Here is a 22,500-nt window from a genome sequence, read left to right as displayed (position 1 = left end):
GAGATAGAAACGGATGACCCGCTGTGGCGCCCCCTAACGGGAGCAGCCGGAAGTAGTAGCAGTAGTAGAGCATTATACTAATGAATTAAGATCAGAGGTTGGCGTGTACTGCCCCTAGCTTCTTTCGCTCTGACCACCACTCAGAGGACAACCTGTAATTACCTCTAACTTCCACTAGAGGGCAGCAGCGTGCGGTTTCTCCACAAACTGCACTAGACGGCGGACTTGACCTTTACCTCCCCTCCTCTCCCCCCTCTCCCTTCCAGGCGGCGTGGACACAGCCTCCGTGGGCGGCGTGTTCGACATCTCCAACGCCGACCGTCTGGGCTCCTCCGAGGTGGCTCAGGTCCAGATGGTGGTCGACGGTGTCAAGCTGATGGTGGAGATGGAGAAGAAGCTGGAGAAGGGCGAGTCCATCGACGGCATGATCCCCGCCCAGAAGTAAAGCGGGCAGACGAGCAGACGACCGAATGACTCGCTTATTCCGTGTTTGTTTGTTTTTTTATATGTCCCCAAAAAACGAAGGCGTCGACTTAAATTCTGCCTGCTGCTTCGGACTCCGTCTCCACCCGCAACGACGCTCCCACTCTCCCCCTCTCTCTGTCCTCCCCCCTTCCCCTTCCCCACTCTGTCACTTTGACTTCCCCGGATCTTCTTCACTTCAGTGTGACTTCTGCTTTTCCACCCCCCCCTACTCCCTCCCCCCTCTCTCTCTCTCTGATTTCTTCCCCATCCTCTGGAACATCCTGGGATCAGTCTGCACACAGGCCCCGGTGGTCATGGCCGGGCCTGTGTGGCTGCACCAAAGAGAAACGACATCTCGCCTCTTCCGGTTGTGAGAAAGACGAATGATTAAAACGTGCCCCATGTAACAAACACTCCAGCCGACTTCCTCCTCCTCCTTTGCGTCGGCCTTGTGACCTCTAGACACCATGCATACACACCACGGCCGCTTCTCGTGCACTGCCGCCAGCCAGTTTCCAAGATCCGCGGCACACGTCTGGGTTTGTGACTCACGGCTGCACGCGCACAAGTGTACATACACACAACGGCTGGACAGGCGTGCACACAAACACACTGCAGGGAGAAAAGAATCACGGCTGACTATTTCTGCAAAACAAGGTCGGCCGCTCTTTGGAAAGGTCCCTCAGCACCGAGGAGGAAACGAAACACAAACGCACACCACAACTCACGCCACAACATACACAGAACTCACACCACAACACACACAACTCACACCACAACACACACCGCAACACACAGAACTCACACCACAACGCACGCAACTCACACCACAACGCACAGAACTCACACCACAACACGCACAACTCACACCACAACTCACACCACAACGCACACAACTCACACCACAACACACAGAACTCACACCACAACGCACACAACTCACACCACAACACACAGAACTCACACCGCAACTCACCACAACATACACAACTCACACCACAACACACAGAACTCACACCACAACTCACACCACAACACACAGAACTCACACCGCAACTCACCGCAACATACACAACTCACACCACAACACGCACAACACACACAACACACACAACTCACACCACAACAAACACCACAACACACAGAACTCACACCACAACACACAACTCACACCACAACACACAGAACTCGCACCACAACACACAGACCTCGCACCACAACACACACAACTCACACCACAACACACACAACTCACACCACAACACACACAACTCACACCACAACACACACAACTCACACCACAACACACAACACACCACAACACACAGAACTCACACCACAACACACACAACTCACACAACACACAGAACTCACACCACAACACACACACAACTCACACCACAACACACAGAACTCACACACACACCACACACAACTCACACCACAACACACAGAACTCGCACCACAACACACAGAACTCGCACCACAACACACAAAACTCACACCACAACGCACACACAACTCACACAACACGCACAACTCACACCACAACACACACACAACTCACACAACACACACAACTCACACCACAACACACAGAACTCACACCACAACTCACACCACAACACACACACAACTCACACAACACACACAACTCACACCACAACACACAGAACTCACACCACAACTCACACCACAACACACAGAACTCACACCACAACACACACACAACTCACACAACACACACAACTCACACCAGAACACACACAACTCACACCAGAACACACACACAACTCACACCACAACACACACACAACTCACACCACAACACACAGAACTCGCACCACAACACACAACTCACACCACAACAACAACACGTAGAAACATACAAGTCCACCAAACCACAACACAATAAACCGAAGCACACGTGTTTAGATGGAGGGGGGGGTAGCACGGCAGCACGCCAAGCCGAAGGGGGGGAGGGGGGGTCTCCGCCTCCAATAAAGCACCCGGGGGGGGGGAGAGGGGGGGTGTAAAAGAATTTGAGAAAGTCTTTATTTTTGCGTCACACATTGTTTACTCGGAGACATGCAGGAGTGCAGCTCAGCCATCTCTGCGGTTTCAGCCCATAGGGGGAGATTTCATCCAGAACAGCGAGTTGCTTTAAACACACTAAAGACAGACCCGTCCCGTGTCAGAGCCTCCTCCGATGGAGGGGAGGGGGAGGGGGGGGAGGGGGGTCATGTAAATTGTATAAATTTCCCATCCGCCATCACGCTTTAATTTTCTCAAGGCCAATCTATTTTAACGCTGCACACCCGGGAAGTATAAGTGCTTCTTGGCATCCGAGTCGAGACCGCGCCGGTACTGCGTGGAGGTTCGGGGGAGGTTCGGGAGTTGGCGGCGGCGGCAACGCAACAGGACGCAAGCTTTGCAGACGGATCGGGAACGTTAGCGGGGGGGGGGGCTTCGCGTCGTGACGTCAGGAAAACATTCACCCACGGTAATTGAAGTTACATTCTTGGCCGAGCACCGAGACGCGCCACGCCCAGCCCACGTGTGTCCCCGACTTCCGGAACGGCCTCGCGCGATTTAACAGTCGAGCACACCTGTGGCTTGCGATTGGTCAACAGTCATATGCCGCTCAGCGACGCTGCAAGTGTGATTGGTCAACGGCGGGGGTGTGGCCTCGGAGTATATATATTTTTTGGATTGGCTAATGACTTGAGCGTTGCTACGGGGGTCAGGGAAAAGTTTGAAACGAGGGTCAACTTTAAGTGTGGGAAAGAGAGGAAACTTAACACGACTCAAATATGGCACTGTAGCGAATTCGGGGGGGGGGGGCAACCGCAGGAACCGCCGCGGCCGGGACGCGAACCCGTATCTCCCGCACCACGGGAGACATCGCTAACCGCTCGACCAAAGGGTCCGACCCGTTAGCCAAGGGCTACCGAGCCCATTGATCCGTGATCGTTACAGTACTGTAAACTACTATTAAGACACGTTAGCCCCCTAGCTAACGGGTCTGACCCTTTAGCCGAGCGGTTAGCGATGGCGCCTTGTGGTGAAGTACACCCCGTATCGAATCCCGCACCGGGCAAGAACATAACCGGTTACATTGGTGGCAGCGGTGGGACCCGGAAGTGTGCGGATCCTCAGAAGTCTCTTCGGAGCGCGGGAAGAACAAAGCGCGAGGGCGCGCTTCCGGGGAGGGCGACGACTGTAAACTACTATTAAGACATGTTGGCCCCTAGCTAACGGGTCTGACCCTTTAGCCGAGCGGTAACGTCGCCTTGAGGTGCAGAACACCCCGTATCGAATCCCGCACCGGGCAAAAAATAACGGGTTACAGTACTTTAATTTTTTTTTCTTCTTCATGATCAGCCGTCCAGCACTCGAGTCGGGCACAGAGTCTACACGTGTACCTCCGTGTCCTCAGCGGGACTGAACGGCCACATGAAACCCGGCGCGACCCCCTTCACGTCGACGAGGAACGCTAAGAGCGCGACAAGTGCCTGGGGAAACACTGAACAAACCAGAACCAAAGCACACGAAACGATCCGTCCGACAAATACTGAACATGTGAGGCATCTGTCTTGTACAATGGAAGAAGAAAGACAAAAGGATGAAATCAAAATCCTGACAATTGGATGCAACACCGTGACAATGGCGGGAAAAAAGTGCTTAGAACAACATACTCATCATTACAAGACCCATCAAACGAAAAACTCAAGTGTCGACCAAGACTACTTGGCCCGTGGCCCTGTGGACATATTGCACGACTGGAGGACAGCGACGCCACGTTTCAGCAGGGCGGGAACATCCCATCAGCGCTGGAGTTGTGCGGATGAAACTCCCGCCTTCCATCCTCCTCACGTTAAAGCAGGGTGGGATGGCTGAAGCGGGCTGAGCTCCAGCTCTGCGTGTGAGAAAAGTGCTACTAGAGTTTTGTGTTTTTGTGACGAAATGGTCTTTTTGCTTATCTAAAGAGGAATTATTCAGTAATATATCTGAATGGGGGGGGGGAACATTCGACCCCAGTAACTAGGTGCCCTGACTCCTACAGGGAAGTCGCTTTAGTAGTTTGTGGCTGTATTGGACAGCATCAGTTCTGATTCATCATGGTGGGAATTTGCTAGAAATTAGCATGCAAATTTTCCAAGGGAAACCAAATAATGACAATGATATTTGCAATCGCAATTTTTCAAGATGAGGGCTCCTCAATGCGGACGGGCATTTAAGGAAAACATTACATCTGTGCAGTAAAAGGTAAAAAAAAAAAATCCAATCTTTTGTGCCAATGTCAAAGTCCAAAAACTGCCCTGCGCCTCAGGAAAACCTCATGGGATGAGAGCTACCATTTCATCCTCACTAAGACAGCGCCATCTAGGAGGAGTAGATGGCGCTGCCTTAGGGGTGAGCCATGAAATTTGCACCCTCTGCGTTGCCTTGTTGCCTTGGATTTTCAAATCGAATGACCCAAAGCGTCACCGCGTTTGGGTCTTCAGACAGATGGGTACGGCTCACTGGTCGGCCCATTTGCCAGCTTGTCTGTGACATCATCAGTGGGATCTTCAATTGGCCAATTAAAAGGCAAGCAACCTAATATAGTGGCGAGTAGGACATCTTTAGGGGAGCAGGGACTAACCTCGAATCAATGTTTCTGCATAGGAGTCCACCTCCTCCAAACAGCCTCGTCTTGGGACTCAGACAACAGAAAATTCGGCTAGTGTGTGACGTACATACAAGCCTGGCTTTCAAGGATCACGAAAGGATCCCAACAGGCAGCGGGCAGACTTAATTGCAGACAACAGAAATGGTGCAAATGAAGAGTAAAGTGGGCTTTGTCAATGACTGGACAGAAAGGCTGTATCGCTACTTCAATAGTTTCATTCTCTCCATCACAAGTATGCATTTCTGCATGTCTCCCTCTACAGGCCGGAGGTCAGACTGCGCCTTCACTTACCAAATAAGGTGACAACTTTTGTCTGACACAAACCCAACAACAAACAGCAACAGAGCTCAATCACCTGCCCAATTTAAAAGCTTAAAAGAATGAAAATAAACCTAATGAACAGAAAAATTAACATTTCTTTAAATAGCAGCTCTTTAAAAAGGAATGGCGACAAATATGGTACAATGGGAATAACATTGTCAAAACAAAAAAGTATCACTCTTCCTCACTATCAGCATTACCATCACAATCATCATCATCAAATATGAAATTATGAAAAAATAACAGCTTGACTCCATGGTTTCAATAAGGAGAAGGTGGCATATTCTAAAGCAGAGTTCAAAGGTCACTGACAGCTCCAAGGTCAAGGTTCACCAAGTCTTCCGATGGCAGTCTCTCTGTCTCTGCATCCAACTGTTTGTCTGTGAGCCTTGGCGTCAGAGGGAGAGGGTCTGGGAGGAGGCAGGGCATCGGTTAGCCACAGTAGAGGAGGAGTCAAGGGAGGAAAAGAAGGAGGCCATGGTTTCCCTCCCTGCTCCTCAGTCATCGGTCAGTCCGTCCAGCCAGTCCTGTCCGTTGTCGGTGTACCCCGCCTCCAGTCGACCCTCAGAGCTCCAGCTCTTTGGACACTTTGGTAGCGATGTCTCTGAAGGCTAACGGGGCCCCCCAGAGGCGTTTGAACCGCACGCCGCTACTTGGGCCCGGCCCACTGGGCAGCTGGCAGACCTCAGCCTCAAAGGCCACGCGGGCGCCGGCTGCTCCGTGGGTGCAGGACAGGAGGAACGGCCCCGCCAGGTGGACCTGACAGCCGCAGCCCTGGGCAGCCTCACGCAGTGCTAGCACCACCTCGGCCGGGTCGCGAGGGCTCCGCACCCTCACATCCCAGCCGCATCGGGGGGTCCGGGGCTCGGACGCTTTCTGATGCCCAGGTAGATGGCGACTGGAGCAGGGGGCAGAGAGGGGAGGCGGGGTGGGTGATATCAAAAGGAGAAAGAGGAGGGGAGGTGTGCCAGGGATGAACAGTAGGACGGGGGAGAGGGGGGGTTGATGAAGGATGTAGGAGAAGGGTGATGTGTGGTGTTTGTGTGGGGAAGGTGGAGGGGGGGGAAAGGAGATCAAAAAAGTGTATGGATGGCCAGTGTTGGGTGTAGGTGTGATTCAAGTGTAGGGGATTATGAATGTTAATGGATAATGAATGGATGGATGTGGGTGGGTGAGTGTGTAAATATGTATGAATGAATAAGTGATCATGAGTTAATAAATGGTTAAGGGGAGGGGAAAGGAAAAATTGATTATTATCAAGCATATGTTATCGCTTTCATATACACAGTTTTTCTTACATTAATTTATTTTCTTACAAGGTATTTTAACTGTTGGCTACTGCACTGGGGTCCCAGGGCATCACGGGTGTTAAAGTAAAGTTGACAGTAAAGTTTACAAGCTAATTAAGAGATCTCTCACACACCGAACGGGTTTCCCCGTAGTGCTACCAAGACAACGTTATACCCTCAGCACACGTTTTACCTGTTTTCTGGGGACAGAGGTGCTCTTCGAGGCAAAATGTGAAGCGAAATAACGCAAATAAGTGTGACCCCCCAACGCGGGTCACCGAGCAGTATTTGGCTCAAAACAGGAACTGCATTGTGAAATCATGAAAAGCTTCTGAATGAAGGTGTAAAACTAAAGGAAATGGTGAGAAGGCGTTGCTGGGGAAACCAGAACAGGTTCATAAAAGGGCAGCGTATCTTACAAATCTTCCTGCCAACCCAAACACAACGCCCGGAAACGGCTTCCGTGGACTAAACTTTGTGGACAATTGCGTGTTTCTGTGAAGGGAAGGTGGGACTCGGGGACATTTTGCAAACGATCAGTTGAGTCTGGTTTCGTTACATCATTTATCAACTTCAGGTTTTCACACAAATCACTGCACAAGACCAAACCGATACTACAAAAAAAACAACATCCAAGGAAAGCAGTGACGGCTACACAACCTACTGGTAAGAGACAGGGGGGCTGTAAACCGAGACACCTGAGGACAAAAAATCATTCTTTAGAAACTGAAAAGTGAGAACTGCAGGCTTCATCTACCACAAGGAACACCGGCTAACATCTACTGTCACCACACCGCGGTCGGTTAGCTGTGGTTAGCATGGTGCTGGTAGCGCATGCTGCTGTTTACCTGCTGGCTTTAACCTGAGACTGAGACTGGCCTGTGGCGGAGGAGGCTGGAGGAGCCCGGGTTGAGAGAAAGCAGACAAGGTCTTCAGTCATTCAGAGCTAAACGTGGACATATCAGCCTCTGCACACCCAGTCCCAATTTTACCTCTGAAAATGTCTCACGTTAAAACAATAACGCGAGGAGCGCCCGGGTGGCGTGGCGGTCTATTCCGTGGCCTGACCAACACGGGGATCGCCGGTTCGAATCCCCGTGGTCGGGCGTCCCTACAGACACGATTGGCCGTGTCTGCGGGCGGGAAGCCGGATGTGGGTATGTGTCCCGGTCGTGCCAGTCGGGGCGCCTGTTCGGGGGGGGAGTAGCATGGTGAAACTCCTCACTGTCAGGTGAAAAGAAGCGGCTGGCGACTCCACATGTACGGGAGGAGGCATGTGGTAGTCTGCAGCCCTCCCCGGATCGGCAGAGGGGGTGGAGCAGCGACCGGGGCAGCCTGGAAGAGTGGGTCGATTGGCCAAGTACAATTGGGGAGGAAAAGGGGCAAAAAAGACCCCCCCCAAATAAATAAATAAATAAATAACGGGGGATTGTGTTTACGTTTACAAACCAACTCCGAAACAGGTCGTGTGTCAGGAATATTTCCGGAAGTTTCCGTCTGCTGTTCTTCCGTATCCATGAATAAGCTCTCACAGATGCTTGAGAGTTGTTGGACAATGATGACGGGTTTAAAACGAAAAACCACAGAAGAAAAATGTGGACTTGGCGTGCAAAGGCCTCATCCCTGAGTTAATCTGCATGTACAAGTGTGTGCGATCACAGAAACAACGTGCAACGTTACTGAGTGGTGTGTATTTATATTTACCTGAGCTGTACCACCGTCATGTCCTCAAGTCAGGACAAGATGGCAGAGCTATTTTCTGCCCATGGCTGCCATTTGTGAACTTGAGTTTTAGATTTGAAGTCTGCGTGGGACAGACCTGCTAGTCCCTAAACGTCCTCACCTTCTCTGCCTCCGATATTCTACGTCACATCTTGTGTGAGAAACCCACCAAGTCTCATTCCTTGATATGAACTCCCATCCATCCGTTATCCAACCCGCTTATCCCAACTGGGGGTCACGGGATGCTGGAGCCTATCCCAGCAGTCATTGGGCGGCAGGCGGCGGGGGGGGGGGGCACCCTGGACAGGCCGCCACACCACACCTAGGGACAATCTAGTACGGCTGATTCACCTCACCTACAGGTCTTTGGACTGTGGGAGGCACCGGAGCCCCCGGAGGAAACCCACACAGACTCCACACAGAGGACGACCCGGGACGACCCCCAAGGTTGGACTACCCCGGGGCTCGAACCCAGGACCTTCTTTCTGTGAGGCGACCGCGCTAACCACTGCGCCACCATACATGAATTTCTTTGGCTAAAAGGAGATGTTCTGATTCAGATTGTCCCCCCCCCCCCCCCGCATAGTCTTTGTCACGAGGTGAATTTAGTGGGTCAACTCAGAAAGTGGTCATGGTTAGTGATGACCTTGTCGTTATACTGGTTCGGTGAGTGCTGCCGGGTTTGTGTGTTAACCGTCATCTATAATTTTGGGGGTACACACATTTAAGCCTGAACTTTTGTTGCTCTTCATCTGAGTCACTTTTCTATAGGCAGTATTTGGTAAATGGGTTTAAAATGTGAATAAGCAGTAAAAGAAACTTACGCTGTGACCGGAGATCTGCTGATTCTCTCAGGTTCGTCTGTGACCCTCAAGAGAAAGACAAAGGTACCCGTTAGGAATGAATCAGCTCATCACACTTCAGGCCCAAACCCCGCCTCCGCCCCCCACCCCGCTGCCACACACAACGCTGTCATTTACTAGCAAGGAGCTGTTGTTCAACCAATCACGACAAAGAACACCACAACTTGGGTCTTCACGCCACAGACGGGTAAGCGGCAACGTCCACTCACTACACCGAAACGAAACGTCACTGACAAAACCAAACAGAACAAATGGATGGGGGGGGGGGGGGGTCCAGACCAGGGGGTTGGGGAGGGGGTCATGTCCTGGTGGGTGTGGGAGGGAGGGGGCGTGTCTTTGAAGCCAAGTTTCAAAACGGACACAGACATGTGACAGCAGCCAGAGCAAACACACAACTTCATGTAGATCCAGTGCCAATTAAAGGTGCAAATGTGTTAATTAGTCCCCTGGACTGGGATTCAAACAACAGCGTTAAGAGAATGGTTTTGTGAAACTGGTAGTTCGTCATTCACTTCCATGCCAGGTTGAAGTGACATTTTACTACATCGGTCCTGGTTTACTGGCCCGACTGAAGGGTTGATGTCGGTGTTAATCTACTTCCTGCCTGGCGGAGTGGACGACAGACGGGTACTGTGTGCTCACAATGCCACCAGTGGTGCTGAATAATTCAAAGTAAAATGGCTTGAAAATTGGCTTCAGGCTACAATGAAGGGGAAAAAAATAAGGCTGCTTCTGTTTTTAAAAAAAAATTTTTTATGTTCCATTATTCAGAGGCTACGTGATAGTAACGGGGATTATGAAGAGACTACAGACCAAGGGAGGTCAACCTAAAACCTGAGAAACGACCAGTTCCACAACCTACATACAAATCCATATCCATTATGTTGTTGTCATATAGGCCAGATTGCTATTTATAGCCACTGTTTTATATAGATCAGATTGTATTTATAACTTTTGAGATTGGTTTTCCGATCTATTGTCTTGATTGTTCTTTGTCTGCCTGTCCAGTAGTTTTCTTATGTATTGTTATGTTTTTACTTCTGTATTAATTGTTGTTTGTTTGCCTGCCCAGGGGTTTCAGATGCAAATTAGCTGCCGGCTAACTCTGGTGCAGTTGTAAAATTGTGCGCTGTCCCTGTCAAATAAACAATAAACTAAACCAAACACCGTCCTGACTGAAAGGATGAGATGGAGTCGTGTTAATCCTGCGATCTCGATCAAAAATCAGAAAATAAAAAGTCCTGTCAACTGTTTGTACCCTCTTCCTGTTCAGCTGATAGCTCATAACATTACTGACGCCCCCCCCCCCAGTCCAATGACATTAAAAATGTATGTTCTTGTGGTACACCAGGCGCCCATACGCCCACATTTCAGGTTTCAGAGATTGCCATGTAATGTTTTTCCACTACCAGCAGAGGGTGCTGTTGCTACGACCTGTCTGTACAGAGAGCTACTTTCTCACAGATCCGAAAACCCGAGCGTCATCCCAGGAAATGGGCGTGGCCTGGGAGATTTCGTTGATAGAATGTGGCCAAAACGGGTGTTAATCTCAATAAACCCGTGATAAACCAGGCTACTTCTGACCAGCTTTCACCCATGATAAACCAGGCTACTTCTGACCAGCTTTCACCTGTGATAAACCAGGCTACCTCTGACCAGCTTTCACCTGTGATAAACCAGGCTACTTCTGACCAGCTTTCACCTGTGATAAACCAGGCTACTTCTGACCAGCTTTCACCTGTGATAAACACCTGTGATAAACCAGGCTACATCTGACCAGCTTTCACCCATGATAAACCAGGCTACTTCTGACCAGCTTTCACCTGTGATAAACCAGGCTACCTCTGACCAGCTTTCACCTGTGATAAACCAGGCTACTTCTGACCAGCTTTCACCTGTGATAAACCAGGCTACTTCTGACCAGCTTTCACCTGTGATAAACCAGGCTACCTCTGACCAGCTTTCACCTGTGATAAACCAGGCTACTTCTGACCAGCTTTCACCTGTGATAAACCAGGCTACTTCTGACCAGCTTTCACCTGTGATAAACACCTGTGATAAACCAGGCTACCTCTGACCAGCTTTCACCTGTGATAAACCAGGCTACCTCTGACCAGCGCTCACCTGTGATAAACCAGGCTACATCTGACCAGCTTTCACCTGTGATAAACCAGGCTACTTCTGACCAGCTTTCACCTGTGATAAACCAGGCTACATCTGACCAGCTTTCACCTGTGATAAACCAGGCTACTTCTGACCAGCTTTCACCTGTGATAAACCAGGCTACTTTTGACCAGCTTTCACCTGTGACAAACCAGGCTACTTCTGACCAACCTTCACCTGTGTGATAAACCAGGCTACTTCTGACCAGCTTTCACCTGTGATAAACCAGGCTACCTCTGACCAGCTCACACCTGTGATAAACCAGGCTACTTCTGACCAGCTTTCACCTGTGATAAACACCTGTGATAAACCAGGCTACATCTGACCAGCTTTCACCTGTGAAAAACCAGGCTACTTCTGACCAGCTTTCACCTGTGATAAACCAGGCTACTTCTGACCAGCTTTCACCTGTGATAAACACCTGTGATAAACCAGGCTACCTCTGACCAGCTTTCACCTGTGATAAACCAGGCTACTTCTGACCAGCTTTCACCTGTGATAAACCAGGTTACTTCTGACCAGCTTTCACCTGTGATAAACCAGGTTACCTCTAACCAGCTTTCACCTGTGATAAACCAGGCTACTTCTGACCAGCTTTCACCTGTGATAAACCAGGCTACTTCTGACCAGCTTTCACCTGTGATAAACCAGGCTACTTCTGACCAACCTTCACCTGTGATAAACCAGGCTACTTCTGACCAACCTGCACCTGTGATAAACCAGGCTACTTCTGACCAGCTTTCACCTGTGATAAACTAGGCTACTTCTGACCAGCTTTCACCTGTGATAAACCAGGCTACCTCTGACCAGCTTTCACCTGTGATAAACCAGGCTACATATGACCAGCTTTCACCTGTGATAAACCAGGCTACTTCTGACCAGCCTTCACCTGTGATAAACCAGGCTACTTCTGACCAGCTTTCACCTGTGATAAACCAGGCTGCTTCTGACCAGCTTTCACCTGTGATAAACCAGGCTACTTCTGACCAGCTTTCACCTGTGATAAACACCTGTGATAAACCAGGCTACATCTGACCAGCTTTCACCTGTGATAAACCAGGCTACTTCTGACCAGCTTTCACCTGTGATAAACCAGGCTACTTCTGACCAGCTTTCACCTGTGATAAACACCTGTGATAAACCAGGCTACCTCTGACCAGCTTTCACCTGTGATAAACCAGGCTACTTCTGACCAGCTTTCACCTGTGATAAACCAGGTTACTTCTGACCAGCTTTCACCTGTGATAAACCAGGTTACCTCTAACCAGCTTTCACCCGTGATAAACCAGGCTACCTCTGACCAGCTTTCACCTGTGATAAACCAGGCTACTTCTGACCAGCTTTCACCTGTGATAAACCAGGCTACTTCTGACCAACCTTCACCTGTGATAAACCAGGCTACTTCTGACCAACCTGCACCTGTGATAAACCAGGCTACTTCTGACCAGCTTTCACCTGTGATAAACTAGGCTACTTCTGACCAGCTTTCACCTGTGATAAACCAGGCTACCTCTGACCAGCTTTCACCTGTGATAAACCAGGCTACATATGACCAGCTTTCACCTGTGATAAACCAGGCTACTTCTGACCAGCCTTCACCTGTGATAAACCAGGCTACTTCTGACCAGCTTTCACCTGTGATAAACCAGGCTGCTTCTGACCAGCTTTCACCTGTGATAAACCAGGCTACTTCTGACCAACCTTCACCTGTGTGATAAACCAGGCTACATCTGACCAGCTTTCACCTGTGATAAACCAGGCTACTTCTGACCAGCTTTCACCTGTGATAAACCAGGCTACTTCTGACCAACCTTCACCTGTGTGATAAACCAGGCTACATCTGACCAGCTTTCACCTGTGATAAACCAGGCTACTTCTGACCAGCCTTCACCTGTGATAAACCAGGCTACGTCTGACCAGCTTTCACCTGTGATAACCAGACTACTTCTGACCAACCTGCACCTGTGATAAACCAGGCTACTTCTGACCAGCTTTCACCTGTGATAAACCAGCCTACCTCTGACCAACCTGCACCTGTGATAAACCAGGCTACTTCTGGCCAGCTTTCACCTGTGATAAACCAGGCTACTTCTGACCAACCTTCACCTGTGTGATAAACCAGGCTACTTCTGACCAGCTTTCACCTGTGATAAACCAGGCTACTTCTGACCAACCTTCACCTGTGATAAACCAGGCTACTTCTGACCAGCTTTCACCTGTGATAAACCAGGCTACTTCTGACCAACCTTCACCTGTGTGATAAACCAGGCTACTTCTGACCAACCTTCACCTGTGTGATAAACCAGGCTACTTCTGACCAGCTCTCACCTGTGATAAACCAGGCTACATCTGACCAGCTTTCACCTGTGATAAACCAGGCTACTTCTGACCAACCTTCACCTGTGATAAACCAGGCTACTTCTGACCAACCTGCACCTGTGATAAACCAGGCTACTTCTGACCAGCTTTCACCTGTGATAAACTAGGCTACTTCTGACCAGCTTTCACCTGTGATAAACCAGGCTACCTCTGACCAGCTTTCACCTGTGATAAACCAGGCTACATATGACCAGCTTTCACCTGTGATAAACCAGGCTACTTCTGACCAGCCTTCACCTGTGATAAACCAGGCTACTTCTGACCAGCTTTCACCTGTGATAAACCAGGCTACATCTGACCAGCTTTCACCTGTGATAAACCAGGCTACTTCTGACCAGCTTTCACCTGTGATAAACCAGGCTACTTCTGACCAGCTTTCACCTGTGATAAACACCTGTGATAAACCAGGCTACCTCTGACCAGCTTTCACCTGTGATAAACCAGGCTACTTCTGACCAGCTTTCACCTGTGATAAACCAGGTTACTTCTGACCAGCTTTCACCTGTGATAAACCAGGTTACCTCTAACCAGCTTTCACCTGTGATAAACCAGGCTACCTCTGACCAGCTTTCACCTGTGATAAACCAGGCTACTTCTGACCAGCTTTCACCTGTGATAAACCAGGCTACTTCTGACCAACCTTCACCTGTGATAAACCAGGCTACTTCTGACCAACCTGCACCTGTGATAAACCAGGCTACTTCTGACCAGCTTTCACCTGTGATAAACTAGGCTACTTCTGACCAGCTTTCACCTGTGATAAACCAGGCTACCTCTGACCAGCTTTCACCTGTGATAAACCAGGTTACATATGACCAGCTTTCACCTGTGATAAACCAGGCTACTTCTGACCAGCCTTCACCTGTGATAAACCAGGCTACTTCTGACCAGCTTTCACCTGTGATAAACCAGGCTGCTTCTGACCAGCTTTCACCTGTGATAAACCAGGCTACTTCTGACCAACCTTCACCTGTGTGATAAACCAGGCTACATCTGACCAGCTTTCACCTGTGATAAACCAGGCTACTTCTGACCAGCTTTCACCTGTGATAAACCAGGCTACTTCTGACCAACCTTCACCTGTGTGATAAACCAGGCTACATCTGACCAGCTTTCACCTGTGATAAACCAGGCTACTTCTGACCAGCCTTCACCTGTGATAAACCAGGCTACGTCTGACCAGCTTTCACCTGTGATAACCAGACTACTTCTGACCAACCTGCACCTGTGATAAACCAGGCTACTTCTGACCAGCTTTCACCTGTGATAAACCAGCCTACCTCTGACCAACCTGCACCTGTGATAAACCAGGCTACTTCTGGCCAGCTTTCACCTGTGATAAACCAGGCTACTTCTGACCAACCTTCACCTGTGTGATAAACCAGGCTACTTCTGACCAGCTTTCACCTGTGATAAACCAGGCTACTTCTGACCAACCTTCACCTGTGATAAACCAGGCTACTTCTGACCAGCTTTCACCTGTGATAAACCAGGCTACTTCTGACCAACCTTCACCTGTGTGATAAACCAGGCTACTTCTGACCAACCTTCACCTGTGTGATAAACCAGGCTACTTCTGACCAGCTCTCACCTGTGATAAACCAGGCTACATCTGACCAGCTTTCACCTGTGATAAACCAGGCTACTTCTGACCAACCTTCACCTGTGTGATAAACCAGGCTACTTCTGACCAACCTTCACCTGTGTGATAAACCAGGCTACTTCTGACCAGCTCTCACCTGTGATAAACCAGGCTACATCTGACCAGCTTTCACCTGTGATAAACCAGCCTACCTCTGACCAACCTGCACCTGTGATAAACCAGGCTACTTCTGGCCAGCTTTCACCTGTGATAAACCAGGCTACTTCTGACCAACCTTCACCTGTGTGATAAACCAGGCTACTTCTGACCAGCTTTCACCTGTGATAAACCAGGCTACTTCTGACCAACCTTCACCTGTGATAAACCAGGCTACTTCTGACCAGCTTTCACCTGTGATAAACCAGGCTACTTCTGACCAACCTTCACCTGTGTGATAAACCAGGCTACTTCTGACCAACCTTCACCTGTGTGATAAACCAGGCTACTTCTGACCAGCTCTCACCTGTGATAAACCAGGCTACATCTGACCAGCTTTCACCTGTGATAAACCAGGCTACTTCTGACCAACCTTCACCTGTGTGATAAACCAGGCTACTTCTGACCAACCTTCACCTGTGTGATAAACCAGGCTACTTCTGACCAGCTCTCACCTGTGATAAACCAGGCTACATCTGACCAGCTTTCACCTGTGATAAACCAGGCTACTTCTGACCAACCTTCACCTGTGTGATAAACCAGGCTACTTCTGACTAGCTTTCACCTGTGATAAACCAGGCTACTTCTGACCAGCTTTCATCGGTCACAGCGATCAAACAGCGGCCTCTCCGTTGTGCCATTAGGGAATAAAATAATCTTTGGCGTCTCAGCTGGTTTGCTTATGATGTATTGTTGCTCGGAAAGGAGAGTAACAGGTCACATCTAACCTACAGCTACGGACACGACTGTGGAAATACGGCTCGTTGTATTGGCGGTACAGAGTACACGAAAGCTGCTGCATCCTCCAAAAACCCTTTGAAATGCGTCGGTAGCGTAGCCGGTCTACTTCCCTCCGCCCTCCCTCTGTATCGTCTGTTGTGTGGGTGCGTAAGGACCTTCAGACGCTGCAGCCTGTTTATCGGTCTGTCATATTGACTACCCTGACGTCACCCTGGCCTCAGACTGCAAAGGAGAGAGACTGGGGGAGGGGGGGGGAGGAGGTTAGGAGAGGGGGAGAGTACAACAGAAAGAGCTGGAGAGAAAAAGGGGAGGGAGAGGGAACAAAGAGGGAGAGAAAAGGAGAGAGAGCTGCTGGAAAGAAAGAACAAGGGGGGAGAGAGGGGGGGAGAGAGGGGGTGACTAATACACCATAACATGCATGCCTGTATGTTAACGCTGAGCCAGGGGAAGATCTCTTTTAAGACGAGGATAAGTGGAGGTTACATAACTAATCCTTCCTCGAACCGTCACCGCCACTTACGGAGTCAGTCCGTCAGGCTGGCCGCTGCGCCGCGGGCCCGAGCCTCTCGGACTCGGCCGAGACCGCGGGGATTTGGACGGATGGGGCGCGTGCACTGCACCGTGCTTTCCGTGTCGTAGGTTCACACCCCGCCTTTGCGGTCGCTCGCACGGCAAACCGGCGTCACCACGTGCACATTGGGTGAACGTACTGGTTTAAAAAAAAAACCCACCTAGGCTCGTCACATCAACGTGGCCAGTTTGAATCCCGGAACGAACTGGGAGAAACAGAAGGGGGGCCAGGGGCGTAGTTACCCAGCCACTGCTCTTGAGCAAGGCATCTACCCCAAAATCTGCTCTGCTAGCTCTTTGCTAATCTCGCATAGCCAGACCTCCATCTCGCCATCAGCCGGCTCGCAGAAGGTCTGGAGAAATCAAGGCGCAAACGTTAGCTAGAAAAGGGCGGAGACGCGGTGGACTTGGAGTCAAGGAGGTTACGCTGGGCAGAACCGAGGGACGAGCCGAGCCCACCCATGTACCGTTCTATGAACAGCAACTTACTTGTTTCACGCTCGCACAACCTCGGCAAGGACAAGATGACGATTGCGCAGCAAATCTTTTCATTTTAACAACAAAGACATCCATCCATCCATCCATCCATTATCCCAGCCACTTATCCTGCTCTCAGGGTCGCAGGGATGCTGGAGCCTATCCCGGCAATCATTGGGGTGCAGGCGAGGAGACACCCTGGACAGGCCGCCAGGCCATCACACTGGGCCGACACACACATTCACACCTAGGGACAATTTAGTTTGGCTGATCCACCTGACCTACATGTCTTTGGACTGTAGGAGGAAACCGGAGCCCCCGGAGGAAACCCACGGAGACACGGGGAGAACATACAAACTCCACACAGGGGACGACCCGGGACGACCCCCAAGGTTGGACTACCACGGGGCTCGAACCCAGGACCTCCTCGCTGTGAGGCGACCACGCTAACCACTGCTCCACCATGCCACCTAATATGTATATATATGTATATTTATGTATATTTATGTATATGTGTGTATATATATATATATGTATGTATTATATACGCATATTTATATATGTATTACATATGCATATTTATGTATGTATATATATGTACACACACAGGTATTATTTATATACACACACACACATATATATAGTATGTTTTCCATAGCACTAAGTTATATATATATATATATATATATGCATGCATATATATGTATTATATATGCATATTTATATATGTGTATATATATGTGTACACACACAGGTATTATTTATATATATATACACACACACACACACACACACACACACACACACATATATAGTATGTTTTCCATAGCACTAGTAAGTTCTATGGCTGAAGTACATATGTGACTATTTATAATTACATTTTTACAAAACCATAAAAGTCAGCCGGAGTAGAGGCCATAACGTACTGGATGTGAAGCAGCAGGGTTTACATGTGTGGTCACCGACAACGTACACGGCAGGCCAAAATACCTCCCAGCCACGCCGGCCAGGATGACCTTCGCTAATACCAGGAAAATAAAAACACGAGACGTCGTGAAACTGGGGATTGTTGTGACAGACGGACGGAGGCGGCTTCTCCCAGAGCGGAGCCGTGACTCCCAACGCCATCGCTTATCACCGCGAGCACCGCTAAGAGAGGAGGAGGAGAAGGAGGAGGGAACTCGTTTGCATGCAGGAGGAATCGTTTGCGGAGGCGGGCGTTTTTCAACTCGCGGCCAATCGAACGGCGGCCTCGAGACTTCCGAGGTGCTCCTTTACCCCGTTTTTAGACAGGAGTTTCTCCGGACCCTCCGTGAGGCCGGACGGTGAAACACGGGTTTGCGAGTCCAGCTCAGTCTCGGTCTCCCCCCTTTTCTCCCCTCCTCCCTTCGTGTCTGTGCTGATCCCCCCCTCCTCCGGAGACCCACAGACAGGTCTTTTGTTAGCGGCTCGGGGAAACATATGGTGTTGATTACATGACTCAGAGTGGCACGTTCGAGGTGCGGCGGAGCCCTGAAACCCCTTATACTGCAGGGAACACACACACACACACACACAGACACACACACACAGGCATGCCCAAACAAACACACACACACACACAGACACACACAGACACACACATCTTTTTTAATCTAAAACCACAATGACTGACTGTACAGTGTGTCTCTGTTTGTGTGTCTGTGTGTGTCTGTGTGTGTCTGTGTGTGTGTGTGTGTGTGTTGGGGGGGAGGGTTGTGTGAGAGTATGTGAGAAACAGAGAGAGGGAGAGAGAGCACTGAAATCAGGGCGGCATTCTCAGCCCACGTAAGCCAGAGGCTATATCTATTCCAAAATCCCGTACGCACACACACATATATATATATATCCGTTAACACGTTTATTTTACCAGTCTTTCCTTTTTGTTTCACAACTCGGAGCGCCGCTGCCGCGCACACCGCCGCACAGAAGCCAACCTCCGCCTCAGACATCCACCTCAGACATCCACCTCAGACATCAGACGACGAGCCCAGCTCCCTCTTTGTTATAACAAAAAACCTGGTTTTTATTTTGATTATTAAACCAACTTCCAACTATAGCCACCAGGGGGCAGTGGTGCAATCCCTGCCAGCAGAGGGGCAGCCAATCAGAGAGACACGCAGTCGAGACATAGACAGAGCCAGCGCGTGAGGGGCGGAGGAGATGACGGGCAGTCAGAGCAGACAGGCGGGCAGGCAAACAGGCAACCAGACAGAATGAAAGGGTGACCGACCAGACAGGCACATGGAACAGCCAGGCACTTAGACAGAGAGACAGACAGGCACTTAGACAGAGAGACAGACAGACAGACAGGCACTTAGACAGAGAGACAGACAGGCACTTAGACAGACAGACAGACAGACAGGCAGACAGACAGACAGGCAGACAGACAGACAGGCAGACAGACAGACAGGCAGACAGACAGACAGGCAGACAGACAGACAGGCAGACAGGCAGATAGACAGACAGACAGACAGGCAGACAGATGGAAGCAGCCAGAAAACATGGGAAAGGAAGACTTACTAACTGTTTTTGTTCCCTGTGGGAGGGTGCAGCCCGACACGGACTTGTTTGAGCTCTGACGTTTAGAGGGGTCAAGAGTGACCCTAGGAAAAGAGAGCAAGGAGAGAAGGAGACGAGGAGAGGAGGTGAGAGAGAGCAGAACAGGCAGAACGTGACAAAGAGCAAGTAAGGGAGAACGCAAGTGAGGAGGAAGAGTACAAGACAGTGGAGATGGTGAGAGACAGGAAGGGGAAAAAAATGAACAGATTATAGATGACACGGGTCAAAGGTGACTCGGAAAAGCAAAAACAACAAACAAAAACGAGACAAACCCAAAAACCGTCAAATAGCAGTTAAAGTAACAGTAGACAGCTGAGGAGAAAACAGATTGTGAAAGTGACCTACCTAGACAGCAGACTTGGGTCAAAAGCCATTCGCCGCAGGCTTGTTAGATTAGTTTATCCTCTTTGGACGACAGAGGGGCGGAGCTTAGCGGCGTGTTTACGTGGCGCTCGCCACCTATTGGTCACCTGACAGTGATGGCGCAATCAACGTTCCGCCTGGACGAATGCGCCGCTCGCTGGTCTGTCAGTTTTTTGGATTTCCCCCCTCTTTTTCCCCCCAATTGTACCCGGCCAATTAGCCCCGCTCTTCCGAGCCGTCCCGGTCTCTGCTCCACCCCCTCTGCCGATCCAGGGAGGGCTGCAGACTACCACATGCCTCCTCCCATACATGTGGAGTCGCCAGCTGCCTCTTTTCACCTGACAGTGAGGAGTTTCACCAGGGGAGGATCATGGTATGACCCCCCAGTCTCACTCCCCCCCCCGAACAGGCGCTTCAACCGACCACAGGAGGCGCTAGTGCAGCGACCAGGACACGCACCCACATCCGGCTTCCCACCCGCAGACACGGCCAATTGTGTCCGTAGGGACGCCCGACTAAGCCGGCGGTAACACGGGGATTCGAATCGGCGACCCCTGTCAGACCCCGGGTGAATACTCTTTGACCCAAGCCTGCGGCGAGCGAGGAAGGAAGGCCGGAGTGACGCGTGGAGGTTTTAGAAGCCTGTAAAAGGTTAATAGTTAGAGAGAGAAGCCTGGTAAGTTAGTACTGGTTAAGGAAGAGAGTGGTGAGAGGCAGCGAGGGTAGTTATCCGGCCTCCGTGTACGTCCGCTTTAAAACAGAGGTGCTAACTGCTCCCATTTACAGGCCCGTAAATGGACAGGAAACACTGCTAGACAATCCTCCATTACCCCCCCCCCCCACCCTGGACGTTTGAGGTCAGTAAGTCTCTTGTTCCTTGTCACAAGCCCCTTTGAATTCGAGTAATCCAACTGTAAAAAAATAACTCTAAAATGTCCCGGCGCTAAAACCGTCCAGTTAGCATGACTGGACAAACTGAGAAGTGGTCTGGACTCGGACCTTCTTTCCGAGGGGAATTAACTTGGAACAGATGCAACTGCGGCGTGTCCATTCGCAGGTCTTCGAAGGGAACAGCCGCGCTTGGGGACACTTCCAACTTTTCAACCGGTCACCATTGCTGCGCCCCCCCCCCCTTTCTGTGTGACCTCTCAACTCCCACAGCCCCCTGTGAAACCCCCAAATCCTCGTCCTCATCTGGTCCGAGCTGTTGAAACACCTGTGAGCGTCATTTTTGCTCGAACGAGCTAAGTGATGAGCTCCTTTCCAACCCACTGTTCCTTGACTGTTCGCAAACCTAGACCGGGACAGAAGCTCCGCCTCCTCCCGCCTCTCAGCCAATGAGATCTGTCGCAGGCTCAGAACCACTCACAGATGAGTAGGACTGTGCTTTGGCGAGACTTTGGCGATACGATTTGTATGACAACACAAATGATGTGAGTCAATATTGCAATAGTTACAAAACATGACAAAGAAAACATCCCAATACGCGTAAACTTGGACTAATCCGAGTCACCGCCAGTGCGACACCGGCACCGCCTGCAGTTGTTGTGGTGGTTCTGTGCAGCTCTGTTCCGATACTAGTCAGATGGAAGCTACACCATGAAATAATCAAGGCTCGGCGTTTTCGGTTTTTACCGATTTTCACCGAAAAATACCCAGATTTTTTTCCACAGAGCCAAAAGTTGTTCCTGCTCATGTGAGGTTATGTAACAGTGCCCTCTTGTGGCGAAATTCGGCATGCCGGATGGCTTTGAAGAATAAGAACCGAAAACGCTGAGCCTTGGAAATAGCGACGCTGACGCGTCTTCTCGTCGTGTGTAATCTGAAGAATCGACGCGGTGTTTTTGAAAATTCATACAATGTGGTGAATGACAACACTGGTAACACTGAGGCGTATCGATATTTTCACACAGCCCTACACGAGAGAACCGGTTCACGAGTGGAAGTCGATAACGTTTTGGAGGAAGTTGGGATTTGGGTGGAGCATTTGGGTCTGAGCCAGGGTAAACTGTTACCCTCCATCATGGAGATAACAGGACCACTGTCGTTGTTTTAATCTGAAAAGACAAGTTGGAGCTTCTGTCCCATCTAGGT

At 50.1% G+C, this 22,500-nt stretch overlaps 2 protein-coding genes across 4 annotated transcripts in view; one reads left to right on the top strand and one right to left on the bottom strand.

The window, feature by feature from the left end:
* ckmb (creatine kinase, muscle b) overlaps positions 1-878 on the top strand; it is a 9,711-nt gene extending 8,833 nt beyond the window's left edge. The window contains exon 9 of the mRNA XM_056284087.1: positions 267-878. Coding sequence (XP_056140062.1) covers positions 267-445 — 179 coding nt within the window. The 3' untranslated portion in view covers positions 446-878. The remainder of the gene's footprint in view (positions 1-266) is intronic.
* Positions 879-2,498: 1,620 nt separating this feature from the next.
* Positions 2,499-22,500, bottom strand: part of mark4b (MAP/microtubule affinity-regulating kinase 4b) — a 99,319-nt gene continuing 79,317 nt past the window's right edge. Inside the window, exons 16-18 of one of the 3 annotated variants that reach the window (XM_056282772.1) lie at positions 20,005-20,087; positions 9,297-9,333; positions 2,499-6,359 (exon numbers count right to left, since the gene is read on the bottom strand). In XM_056282772.1, coding sequence (XP_056138747.1) covers positions 6,026-6,359; positions 9,297-9,333; positions 20,005-20,087 — 454 coding nt within the window. In that variant the 3' untranslated portion in view covers positions 2,499-6,025. Of the gene's footprint in view, positions 6,360-9,296; positions 9,342-20,004; positions 20,088-22,500 lie in introns of all 3 variants that reach the window. The other 2 variants (XM_056282770.1, XM_056282771.1) reach the window with 2 other exon arrangements.

Source organism: Lampris incognitus, chromosome 7 (assembly GCF_029633865.1).
Source record: "Lampris incognitus isolate fLamInc1 chromosome 7, fLamInc1.hap2, whole genome shotgun sequence".
NCBI lineage: Eukaryota > Metazoa > Chordata > Actinopteri > Lampriformes > Lampridae > Lampris > Lampris incognitus.
The sequence above is the reverse complement of the archived record's forward strand: the minus strand, read 5'-3'. Positions and strand labels throughout refer to the sequence as shown.